Consider the following 11,379-nt stretch of genomic DNA (forward strand, 5'->3'; position numbering starts at 1 on the left):
CAAACACACACACACAATCTCTGCACACTTTCTATCAATTAATAATAAGCAGCAAGATCTGAACACGGCACAATTATAATGATTTGTTGTTCCCCTTGGAACAGCTGCTCGGAATTCTCCCAATAAAAGGATGACATTTGTTCATTCTTTCAGAATGGTTCTTTCTTTCTGAGCACATTGCCTTTCTGAACGAGGAAGGCCTCTGTCAGTCAGATATCAATACATATTAAGCTGCACCGAGGAGCGGTGCAGGATTTGTATGGCAAATTGCCAACTCCTCCTGGATGTCTTAAAACACATGTTGAGAACAAGAGCTCTCTCCTACCAAGGCCTCCACAATTTGTAGGCTGGTTTTGAGATGGTGCCTTGGGGTGACCCCTTCTGAAGCAGAGCGGGGGTAGAAAGAGGAGGGGTGTCCTTGGTAGCCACCTCCCAAGGCTTCTGGAAGTGACTTAAGAGCTTGCTCTGGGTTTCGGAGTTTGTTGAGTGGATGGTCAGGAACTGCAGAGTTTCCTTCAGGCAGGAGGAATAGCCTTTGCTGTAATCCTGAGTTCTGCTTACAGACAAAGTCGCCAATGCTGTGAAGAAAGAGAGGTGGGATTTAGAGGTGAGGGTGCCCACAGTGGTGTTTTGACCTAACATACACTAGCTACGTAAAGGGCATAGCTACCCAACACATTAAACCTAGCTTAAGAGCCATTTCTTCTCCCTAGGGCAACTTGGGAACTTGTTATTGTACCAAGGACCCTAGGGAGCCATAGGAAGCGTCATTCTCTGAGCAGCACATGGGATCTTCGTTGCAATCCTCATTACCCTGACCAAACTACCCCTCCCATAATTCAGTAGTGTTGGAGACCCACGCACTGAATATGGTATTAGACCGATACAGGTTTCTAGCATAAATAAACAAGACTGGCACTTACTTTGGCTATATCTTAGGTAGCTGACAGTCATCTCCAGGACGTCAGCCTTCTCCAGCTTGGAGCTGGGCTGGTGTCTCTGGAATTCCTCCTCCAGCAGCAGTTTCAGTTGCTCGATGCTGCCGTTGATGCGGTCGCGGCGCAGCTTCTCCACCATCGGCTTCTGCAGCTGCGAGGAGACGAGGAGAGGAAAAGAGAGAGTTAGCAAATCGCATGTGGGGAAAGGCCATGGCTCAGTTATAAGAGCGTCTGCTTGCGTGCAAAATTTAACCCAGGTTTAAACATCCCCATCCCCACCAAACATTGCCAAGTAAGTCTGGGGGAGACTCTTGCCTGCAACCCTTGAGCCCATTGGTCTGACTCGGTATAAGGAAGCTAACTACAGGATGTCCATTTTGCTAGCCTTCCACACAACCCCGTCCCTCTTGACGGGACAGGATCTGACCATTTCCAAGCAGGACAATAGGAGAAAACACTTACTCTGTTTTTCGCTTTGGCTGCCTGCATTTCCAGCGAAGCGCCGGCTGTTGCCATGATTAACCCAGGAAAGCAAGGAAACTGTTTGGCTTCAGGTCCACAGCGTGGAAGCGAAAGGGAGTGGGGGCCTCTATTTATATCCACGAGCCTCATCCAAATGCCTGGGTCCAGAGCGTCTTGGAGTTTCCCACACTCCCTAGCCAATGGGGGAGTTTCTCCGGGACAATAGGGGAGGCATCTATTACAGCATGGTAAATTGACCGTGAATCGCTTTGGGATAATACCACTGTTCCCCAAGGAGCAGGTGGACTGGGGAGCTTGGGGTGGGGTGGGGGGGGGACGCGTAACAACAGAGACCAGCTTCGAGGAGGATGGGAATGTGGGAACGGCCATTATCTTCGGCCTTGGGAGCCGGAGGGACGTCAACATCTCAATATGCTGCCTTTTCCCCAGGATGGAGCGAAATTAAGTGCCAGGGAGCAATGCTCGGGAAGATTCTGTGCACACACCTTCACCCCCCCCTTCAACTTTCCCGTTTCCAAAAGCTTCCCTTGAAAAGGGTTGTAGGGGGGGGGGGCTAGCAGGATTTGGGAGACCCAGACCTTTTCCATTGACACCAAAGTGTGCCTGCATGAATACAGTGAGGTCGATTTTCAGAGAATAGCAACCAAAACATATGTTCTGGGGAGGGTGTGGGGAGTGCTGGAGCATAGATTTGTAAGCAAAAACTATCTTTCCTATTAAAGGTGCACAAGGACTGTGCCTCTTTCTTTTTGCATCTGGCTGGCGTCCACCCTGGATTATAGGCCTACTCAGAGTAGAACAATTGCAATTAATGAACTTGACTAATATAGGTCCATTAATGGGTTTATGCTGACTGAGTAGGACTTGGTTGGGTACACACACACCCCAAACACACACATACCTCCCTTCACCCCCAGGCTGCAATACAATGGATACTTAAGGTAAAGGTAAAGGGACCCCTGACCATTAGGTCCAATTGCAACCGACTCTGGTGTTGCGGAGCTCATCTCGCTTTATTGGTCGAGGGAGCCGGCGTACAGCTTCCGGGTCATGTGGCCAGCATGACTAAGCCGCTTCTGGTGAAACCAGAGCAGCGCACAGAAACGCCGTTTACCTTCCCGCCGGAGCGGTACCTATTTATCTACTTGCACTTTGACGTGCTTTCGAACTGCTAGGTTGGCAGGAGCAGGGACCGAGCAACGGGAGCTCACCCCGTGGCAGGGATTTGAACCGCCGACCTTCTGCTCGGCAAGCCCTAAACTCTGTGGTTTAACCCACAGCGCCACCTGCGTCATAGTGTTAAATCTCCACCCCTCCTCTGAGCAATTATTCAACAATTTCATTTTGATTTTTTTCATAATGGCTAATTAGCACAGAAAGAACCCCCAGCCATACTGCATGCTTAGGTAGCCTTGATGTGTAATTAAAAGCAAAGCAAGCAACGTCACCTAGCCTTAAAAACAAAACAAAAACAAAAAGCCCACAAAGGTCAAAATACATCTATTTTTTTTTCAGTCCCCAAATCAAAGAAAAGAGAAGAAAATACACACAAAAGCAGCGGGAGGGAGAGACAGGGGGCGGGGCGGGCCGGAGTATAATGCGATCATTGCCAGTGATAAAAAGTCCTGTAATAATTCATAAGTATCATGATATTTTAAGCAAGTAGCACTTTGCTATTACCATGTCCCTTCAAGCAGGTAGTCCTTAGTGAGGCAGTTTATTCTCCTCCTGCCTCTCCCTTGGTTTCCACTTGGTTAAACGAAATCATTCTTCAATGTTTCTTCACTATCTCTAGTACTTTGGCAAATAAAAGGTCTACAGCAGATCTCCAGGCTTTCAGATTCCTGGAGATGCCAGGAATCGAACCTAGGGCCTTCTGTGTGCAAAATAGATGCTCAGCCACTGAACTGTTTCTCTCCTTTGCCTGGGGTTGGACTAGAAGACACTTGGGATCCCTTCAAATTTGACAGTTCTGTGATTCTCTGCTTCTGAAGAGCAAAGAGACCACACCTGCCTTCCCTTTCAGAAGCCCCAGTTATAGCTGACAGGTTCTAAAGAGAAGGCAGTGGTGATGTATATTCTCAAGCAGCTTCCGCCGGCCCCAAGAGTCGGTGAACTTTAAAAGCCGCCAGTTTTATTTCAAACCTGTGAGGTCAGGAAACCTGCATATCTCAGGGACTTGGCTGGTTTTAAAGAATATGCGTCCCTCCTGCCAAATTGAGCAAAATCTGACCAAAGCAGGGTGGCGGAGTTCTGTGCAACACAGAAGGCTACACTTCCCTAGCTTAACACATGCAGTTTCGACGCCAGGCCACCTGGCGAAGAATCCTGTGTGATGCAAAAGCTTGCATATGCCAGCACCAACAGAAGCCATTGCAATAACATTGCTTCACTGCTTCTGCCAGCGCAATTCTATCCATTCGGAAGCCAGTCCTACCGAGAATCCAGGCGGGCGCCTTACTCCCACCGTAAGTGGGGTGAGGATTGCAGCCTTTGGACACAAACCGCTGCCTTTGGCATGGCGCTGAGGGCACACCAGCTGGGCGGGCGGGATGCACAAAGCCTGGTGGCGATGCAGGAGGTTCCGATGAGAAATTGGATGTACAGGGGTTTTTTTGGGGGGTGGGGGAAATATGAAATGAGTGGATTTCAGCGAAGACTGCCACCCGCGTCACAAAGACCCCAGGGACTCCCGAGCAAGGGGCAGTGTGTGGGTTCGCCGCTCTTCATGAAATAACTCTCCTTCCTTCTTTCCATCATCTCCCCTACCCCACCCCACCCCAACTCCTCCTCCTCCTCTCCAAATCACCCCTCCAGAGTACAGGCCAGATGGCATGAAAGGCCTCATCAGGCACACGTCTTTTGTCTGCAGTTTAACAGCATGAATGGATCAATGTGTGGGAAACAGGGATTTGCGGGCTCACACCATCTGAGGTGAACCAGGCAGTCATGCCCCAAACAGTAACCCCCTTTTTCGGGGGGGGGGGGAGGGTTGGCTGCACACACTCCCACCTACCCCCCCCCCCCAATTTTCCCGCCACTGCAAAAATCTCTTCCTTTCCACACTCACTTTATAGGCCCATTAAACCAATGAGCTTTTCTCCTCTTCCATCTGCTGGCGGTTAATTCCCAGAGTTAAAAAAAATTAAAAAAAATTAAATGGTGCATCGTTTCCATCCTTTTTGTTTTGCTTTTCCCCTTGGAGGGATTGCACTCTGCCCATGCTCCGAGGCACTGTCGTTATCAACTTAACCCTTCTTTTAAATTTCTGTGACTGGATTTGGGTTGTACCCAACGAAGCCCTCCTCAGAGTGGACCCCGTCGAAAGTAACACGCCCCGTTCGATTGGTCTACTCAGAGTAGGCCTGGCGTTGGATACAACCCTTTTGTAAAAATAAGCAAAAAACAAAAACAGATCTCTAAGGGCTTTTACCTAATATAAAAAACATTTAAAAATTATGGATAATAGGGTTAATAACAAATTAACCTAAATTTTACAGGACATAAAAAAGGTCAGTAGTTTAAAATTATTCATTATAAAATAAAATTGTATGTTAAAATAGATGTTCCCATTGTATATCTGGGTAGACATACCTAAGTTATTAGCAGGCATGCCAAAAAACATACAGTGTGGGTTCGAATTCCCACCTCAGTCACTAAGCTCATTGGTGGAAGTTTGGATAAATTTGTTGGGTAAAGGTTTTATTTATTTATATTTGTTTATTTAGAGCACTTGCACCCGGCTCTTCAGCCAAAATGGCACCCCGGGTGGCTTTTACATACAATCATTTTAAAACAAGACAGTCCCTGCCTGCAGGCTTAGCACCTGGAAGACACGATACGCAAGGGGGAAAGGACAAGGAGGGAAGAGGAAGAACACACACCTCCCCGCAAACTCGGGTGCCAAGGCTTAAACACAGCAATTCAGGGGTAGGAGGCACCTGATGGAGCTGCTCTTTCACCACTGCTGGTTTAATGAGTCCTGCTCCACCTCCTATTTATTTAAATAATTAAATATTCAATTATTTATTTACATAAAGGTAAAGGGACCCCTGACCATTAGGTCCAGTCGCAAACGACTCTAGGGTTGCGGCACTCATCTCGCTCTATAGGCCAAGGGAGCCGGCGTTTGTCCGCAGACAGCTTCCGGGTCATGTGGCCAGCATGACTAAGCCACTTCTGGCGAACCAGAGCAGCGCACGGAAACGCCGTTTACCTTCTCGCCGGAGCGGTACCTATCTATCTACTTGCACTTTGACGTGCTTTCGAACTGCTAGGTGGGCAGGAGCTGGGGCCGAGCAACGGGAGCTCACCCCGTCGCGGGGATTCGAACCGCCGACCTTCTGATCAGCAAGCCCTAGGCTCTGTGGTTTAGACCACAGCGCCACCCGCGTCCCTTATTTATTTACATAATAAACACATAAACATTTTAAGTTTGAAGATTTTTGAACACAGCTTCCCATTTGGTTAGATAATCTATTTGATGACTTTATTGGGGTTTCCCCCCCTTTTCTTTTTAGAAATGCAATATGTAATGCTTAAGGGACAGAGGAAGTGAAGGATGCGAAATGAATGAATGAATGAATGAATTCTTAATAATGCTGCCTTTTCCTGCAAGCAGCTCACAGTATGCACACAGTTCTCCTCTCTCCATTTTATCTTCACAACAACCTGGTGAGGTAGGTTAGGGTGAGAGGCAGCGATTGGCCCCAAGGTCACCCGGTGAGCTTCATGGCTGAGTGGGGGGTTTTGAATCGTGGCCTCCCACAGTCCAACACTCTAACCACTACACCACACTACTACCAGTCATAGTTTGTACAGCCACATGCCTGCGCTGCTGTACATGGAAATAGTAATTTACGTACATATTACAGTTATATGCCTCTCCAAGGAACTCAAAGTGCTGCACATGGCTCTACTCCCTCCTTTTGAACCCTGGCCCACCAGGTCACCTGATGCCGATTTTTGGATGTTTGTGGGGTGGGAGGGAGCTCTGAGTCAAGCAGGCAGAAATCCACTCACCTCCCTCCCTCCCTCTGCCCAAACTGTCATGCCCTTTATGGAGCGATGTTGCAGAGGTCTGCTCAGATGTAAGTCCTAGTGATGTCAGTGAGACTGGCTCCCAGGTAAGAACAAATAGGACTTCATCCACTCTAAGTGAGTCCTGTTGAAGTCAATGGGGCAAGTCATTCCCGGCCCATTGATTTCAGCAGGGAGTCAGCTCAGCTGGCTTCGACCCGATACAATTCCTCAATCCCAACATTTCCCCAAGTATTCTGAGCCTGGCCTGAACCAGAATTTCCCTGAGCTGCATCCAACAGAGAAGACCCACTGACATTATCAAAATGATGGACATTTATTTTAATGGGTCTACTCTGCAAAGGGCTATCATTGGCTACAACCCCACTGGATTTTGTTTTCCCAATGCCTCCTGTAGATTCCGTCAAATGTACCAATATGGGGCAAGCTGAACTGTAATAAAATAAAATATCATTATTATTCCCCTTCTCTGTGCCCCCTTTCTAACAACCCCCCCCCATTTCTAGACCTTTTTAAGAGGGTTTGAAATGAGTTGGGAAGACCTCCCCAATGCCAGTGATTTGGTGTCAGAGAGCATAAAGTTCCCAGCGTTATTGTTGTTGTTATCTATATATATATATATATATATAGAGAGAGAGAGAGAGAGAGAGAGAGAGTTGGGGGGATAATGCCGATCGCTCAATGTGGTCCCTGGGAAAGTGAAGCTCTCCAGATGGCCTATCAGGACAGAAATTGCCGGCCGGCACAATAGCGAGCTGCACAGCGGCACTAATGGGCGCTGCGGCCCAGGCACACTTCATTTGTCCTCCCCATGAATGTCATCAATGGGCTTGAAAGTGTGGGAAACACCGAGAAACCCAGCCCCACACTCTGGAGGTTAATAGGGGCATTGTCGGAAGAGTCCCCCTGAGCCGCAGGATCAACATAATAAATATCACCCCCACCCGGTCTCCCAGGAGAAAAGCTGCCAGCATTGGGGAAAGCCATCCAGAGTTAAAGGGAACAACAACAACAACAACAACAACAACAACAACAACAACAGCCAACTATATATATTGCAAAATGATTTGTCTGTCCGTTCGCTAGCTTTGTTTTCCTTGCGTTCAGAAGCCTCTCGATAGACCATTGCCAAACTTGACATAAGGATTCCTGGTGTGTGTGTGTGTTTTGGTTTTCATCGATGCTGCGCTGCCAGCTGCCATTTTGAAACAAGATGGCGGACTGGAACTTGGTGTGACTTTGGTGCGGCTTCAGCATCTTTTGGTATGGCTTCTTCCTCTTTTTGGCATGGGTACAGCTGCCTTTCAAATGTTCCTGAGGTGGTGGTTGTCTATGTTGACATTTGGGTGCTGGGAGCCATTTTGAATCAAGATGGTGGGCTGAAATGAGACTTTGGTGTGACTGTGCCCATTTTTTTTTTTTTTGGCATAGGTTTGGCAACTTCTCGAGATATTGTTGCCCAGTGTGGTCAAGGCTGATGGGAATTGAATTCTTGCTCTCGGTGGGAGAAGGGCTGTCAGGTCTAAATCCATCTTAAAATAATAAGAAACCTAAGAAGGGAGAGCAGGAGAGCTGGCCTTCAATAGTTAAGCACCTTGGACAGCACACTAGACTGGTCACCTTGGCCAGTTGTATTCAACCTTTTCAGACCAAGGTCTCACCTTTAACCCAAGCATGCATTTGGGGACTCACTTCTTAATTTTCTGGCATGTATTTGTATGTTGGTTATGCTGCTGTTGTGACCCAACTTAGGTTAAGCCGAGACCCAGCAGTGGGACCAACCCACCTGCTAAAGACCACTAACCTTGATGTCCCCCAATCTGATGAAATGGATTGCATGCCTGTTTCAATTTTAGCAGCTATTTCTAATTGTGCATCAAGTATCAATATGTTTGCTGCCTGGGACTCTTTGGGGGAAAGTGCAGAATTACTACTACTACTACTACTACTACTATGTCATATGTATTCTTATAAATAGTAGCAGGTGTAAATTTTATGCACATTAATGCCTTACTATGTTCAAGTAGGATAGATTAAGGTTGGAAACCTGTGGCCATCTAGATGGACACTGCTCCTGGATCTGACGTGGGGTTTCTTTGGGGGGGGGGGAGTGCTTTCAGAGAGTGCAAGGCAGCCCGAACAACCACTGTCATAGGTAAGGAGTTGTTGCTCTTCGAGACAGCCAAATTTTCAGAAGTTGTGCCTGAGCTTCCAGTTCCCTCATGTGCCATATCTTGTAAGGTTGATTATTGAACCTTTTTTTTAAAAAGGGCTAACGAGGGACCCAGGGGATGAGTGACAGGGGGTTTCCTTGTTATCAAGTGGCTGATGGGATAGCAGGAACTGGAGTCACAGGAGGGAGGGTTTTCCTGATGCTGCCTTCAGCTGGAAGTGCCTTCGCCCAATAGACATCCTTATCCCCTCTTCCACAACCACCACACTAAGTATGGCCTGCTCATCAATGCCAGGATGTAACTCAAATTCATTAGAAAGCTCCTCAGTTAAAAAGTCTATGAAAGATGGAATGAACTGGGAAAGCAATGAAGAAATACCTCATCTAGCAGGGAAAAACGAAGGCACAGACAAGGAAGTCATTCATACAGTATGTGCCCATTTAATGGCCTTGTTAAAGGAGGAACAAGCTACTACAGACAATACTTGAGAAGCAAGAACTTGGGGCCATTGATATTAGATGTTCCTTTGGTTGTAGTTTAAAGGACTGAGAAAATGGGACGTGTTTCATGCAAAGGACAGAATTCCTATGGATGAGATCAGGGGTCAGCAAACTTTTTCATCAGGGGGCAAGTCCACTCCCACAGACCTTCTTGGGGGGGGGGAGGACTATATTTTTTGGGGGGAAATGGAACAAATTCATATGTCCCACAAATAACCCAGAGATGCATTTTAAATAAAAGGGCACATTCTACTCATGTAAAAACACGTTGATTCCTGGACCGTCCGCAGGCTGGATTTAGAAGGCGATTGGGCTGGATCTGGCCCCCGGGCCTTAGTTTGCCTACCCATGGATAGATGTTATTTGTAAGGACAGGAGAAATTTACGCTTTGGATTGAAACAAAATGGCCACAGCAGAAGAGATGGATTTGAGGTCCTGACCTAAGGTGCTTTTCCAGGGTCTTTTTTTTGAATTTGCAAATGAAGATAAGTTTTCTGAAAATGGCTGGCTGTCTTTAATTCCCATGGCTGAATACAGAAGACAAGGTCTGCCTAACAAACAGTAGTGGAGAACATGTCTCAAAGAGCATTGTGCACTGCATGACATTTTCCATTTCCTCTTGGTAGTGCCATACAATGCCACAGATGCTAATCTCAAGGAGGTTTTTGCTTTCTGATCCCAATGCAGAACTCCAGTATTGTAATGACCGCTCCCCACATCAAATGGGGGTCGACGTTTGCGTGGTCGCGTGCAGCCCCTTGGGCTCCTAGGCGACACCTGGTAGTTCGGACTGGCTGCGCCTTCCCCCAGGAGGGATACCTGGGGTCTCCGCCTACCCCAGCTAAGCGCCCAATCCCGCCTGGGGGGAGGGGCATTGCCAGGGGATTGGCCAGGTAAGGGGAGGGACTACCTAGCCCACACAATAGAAGGTGTAGCTTACCAGGAAGCAGCAGTCAGGCTCTAGAGCTTCTCCCACCCTCCACTCTCTCAATTAACACTTATTTTGCAGGTTAACCTCTTCTCCACAGGTACGCAGGCGCTGCTATGTCAAGGCCGCTGTTGAAGGGCCGGAAAGGAATTTCCCTGCACTGGCAGGTTTCGCCTTTCCCGTAGCAATTCATCACAACTTTGGCGGTTTCAGGCCTTGGGCAGAATCCTTTAGTCATCTTCCTAAATTGGGGGGTGGGGGTGGGGCGGTGACTCCACGCCCCCAGTGCGGCGGCGATACGAGGGTTTCCCATTAAAGGAGTATTGGGGGAGGCATTGACCATACGCCGAGAGGTTGTCATTGCTCTCCCCCACCAATGGCGGCAAACGGGGGGGGGGGGGGCTATCTGCTTGAACATATGTTCTCCAGATCTAGCCCAATCCCCGCACATTCTGGATAACCCTGCAGTTTCCCAAATCCCTGGCTGGGGGCTGGGAAGGATAAACGCCCAATGCCTGAGCCAAAATCTCCCTACATCTGAATCGTAATAAAATTGTGGCCAATTTTAATCCCACAGCACGTTGTCTTGTGTCCTTATTCCACTCGGGGGTCGCCTGGGGGTTGGGGGACTCCGCCTGTCCATGCAATGGCTCCATCCAGAACTATCTGTGATACAGGACACAGTGTTAATGCTGCAGCTAATCAGGCAACTGGAGGAGGGTATGAAAGTGATGATGAACTGATTTTCCCAATGCTGATTTTCCTAGATACAGTAGTCATAATATTCATCCCGTGCACAAATCCTTGAAAAAGCTGAAGGACACATCATGTAGAAAAATCCGACTGGCTATCGAGTCTAGAGTCACCCCGTGAGATAGACAGAGCAAGCTTTGATTGCTACAAACCCACTGGCTCGAACTTATCAAGCATGTTTTAACAGGCGCTATTCAGGTAGCTTGGGAGGAAAGCAATGACAAACCTAGACAGCATCTTAAAAAGTAAAGACATCACCTTGCCGACAAAGGTCCGTATAGTTAAAGCTATGGTTTTCCCAGTAGTAACGTACGGAAGTGAGAGCTGGACCATAAAGAAGGCTGATCGCCGAAGAATTGATGCTTTGAATTATGGTGCTGGAGGAGACTCTTGAGAGTCCCATGGACTGCAAGAAGATCAAACCTTTCCATTCTCAAAGAAATCAGCCCTGAGTGCTCACTAGAAGGACAGATCCTGAAGTTGAGGCTCCAGTACTTGGCCACCTCATGAGAAGAGAAGACTCCCTAGAAAAGACCCTGATGTTGGGAAAGATGGAGGGCAC

At 47.8% G+C, this 11,379-nt stretch overlaps 1 protein-coding gene and 1 pseudogene across 1 annotated transcript; one reads left to right on the forward strand and one right to left on the reverse strand.

Annotated features, from left to right (window-relative positions):
• Positions 1–242: 242 nt before the first annotated feature.
• Positions 243–1,486, reverse strand: HES5 (hes family bHLH transcription factor 5). The gene is made up of 3 exons (XM_033156398.1): positions 1,401–1,486; positions 899–1,089; positions 243–553 (listed from the first exon to the last, which is right to left on the reverse strand). Exons 1-3 carry the CDS (start codon positions 1,452–1,454, stop codon positions 322–324), a joined length of 477 nt encoding a protein of 158 aa, XP_033012289.1. The 5' UTR covers positions 1,455–1,486; the 3' UTR covers positions 243–321.
• Positions 1,487–8,907: 7,421 nt separating this feature from the next.
• Positions 8,908–9,839, forward strand: LOC117050976 (annotated as a pseudogene).
• Positions 9,840–11,379: the final 1,540 nt, after the last annotated feature.

The sequence above is a fragment of the Lacerta agilis genome, chromosome 8, assembly GCF_009819535.1.
Source record: "Lacerta agilis isolate rLacAgi1 chromosome 8, rLacAgi1.pri, whole genome shotgun sequence".
NCBI classification, from domain to species: Eukaryota; Metazoa; Chordata; class Lepidosauria; order Squamata; family Lacertidae; genus Lacerta; species Lacerta agilis.

Bases quoted from the DNA above. Each gene is read 5' to 3' on its own strand.
- HES5 (XM_033156398.1), bottom strand. From the start codon at position 1,454: ATGGCAACAGCCGGCGCTTCGCTGGAAATGCAGGCAGCCAAAGCGAAA. The intron at 1,090-1,400 runs GTAAGTGTTTTC...GTCTCCTCGCAG, and splicing joins CAGCCAAAGCGAAAAACAGA to CTGCAGAAGCCGATGGTGGA. The intron at 554-898 runs GCTAGAAACCTG...GTCTGTAAGCAG, and splicing joins TGCCAGTCTTGTTTATTTAT to AACTCAGGATTACAGCAAAG.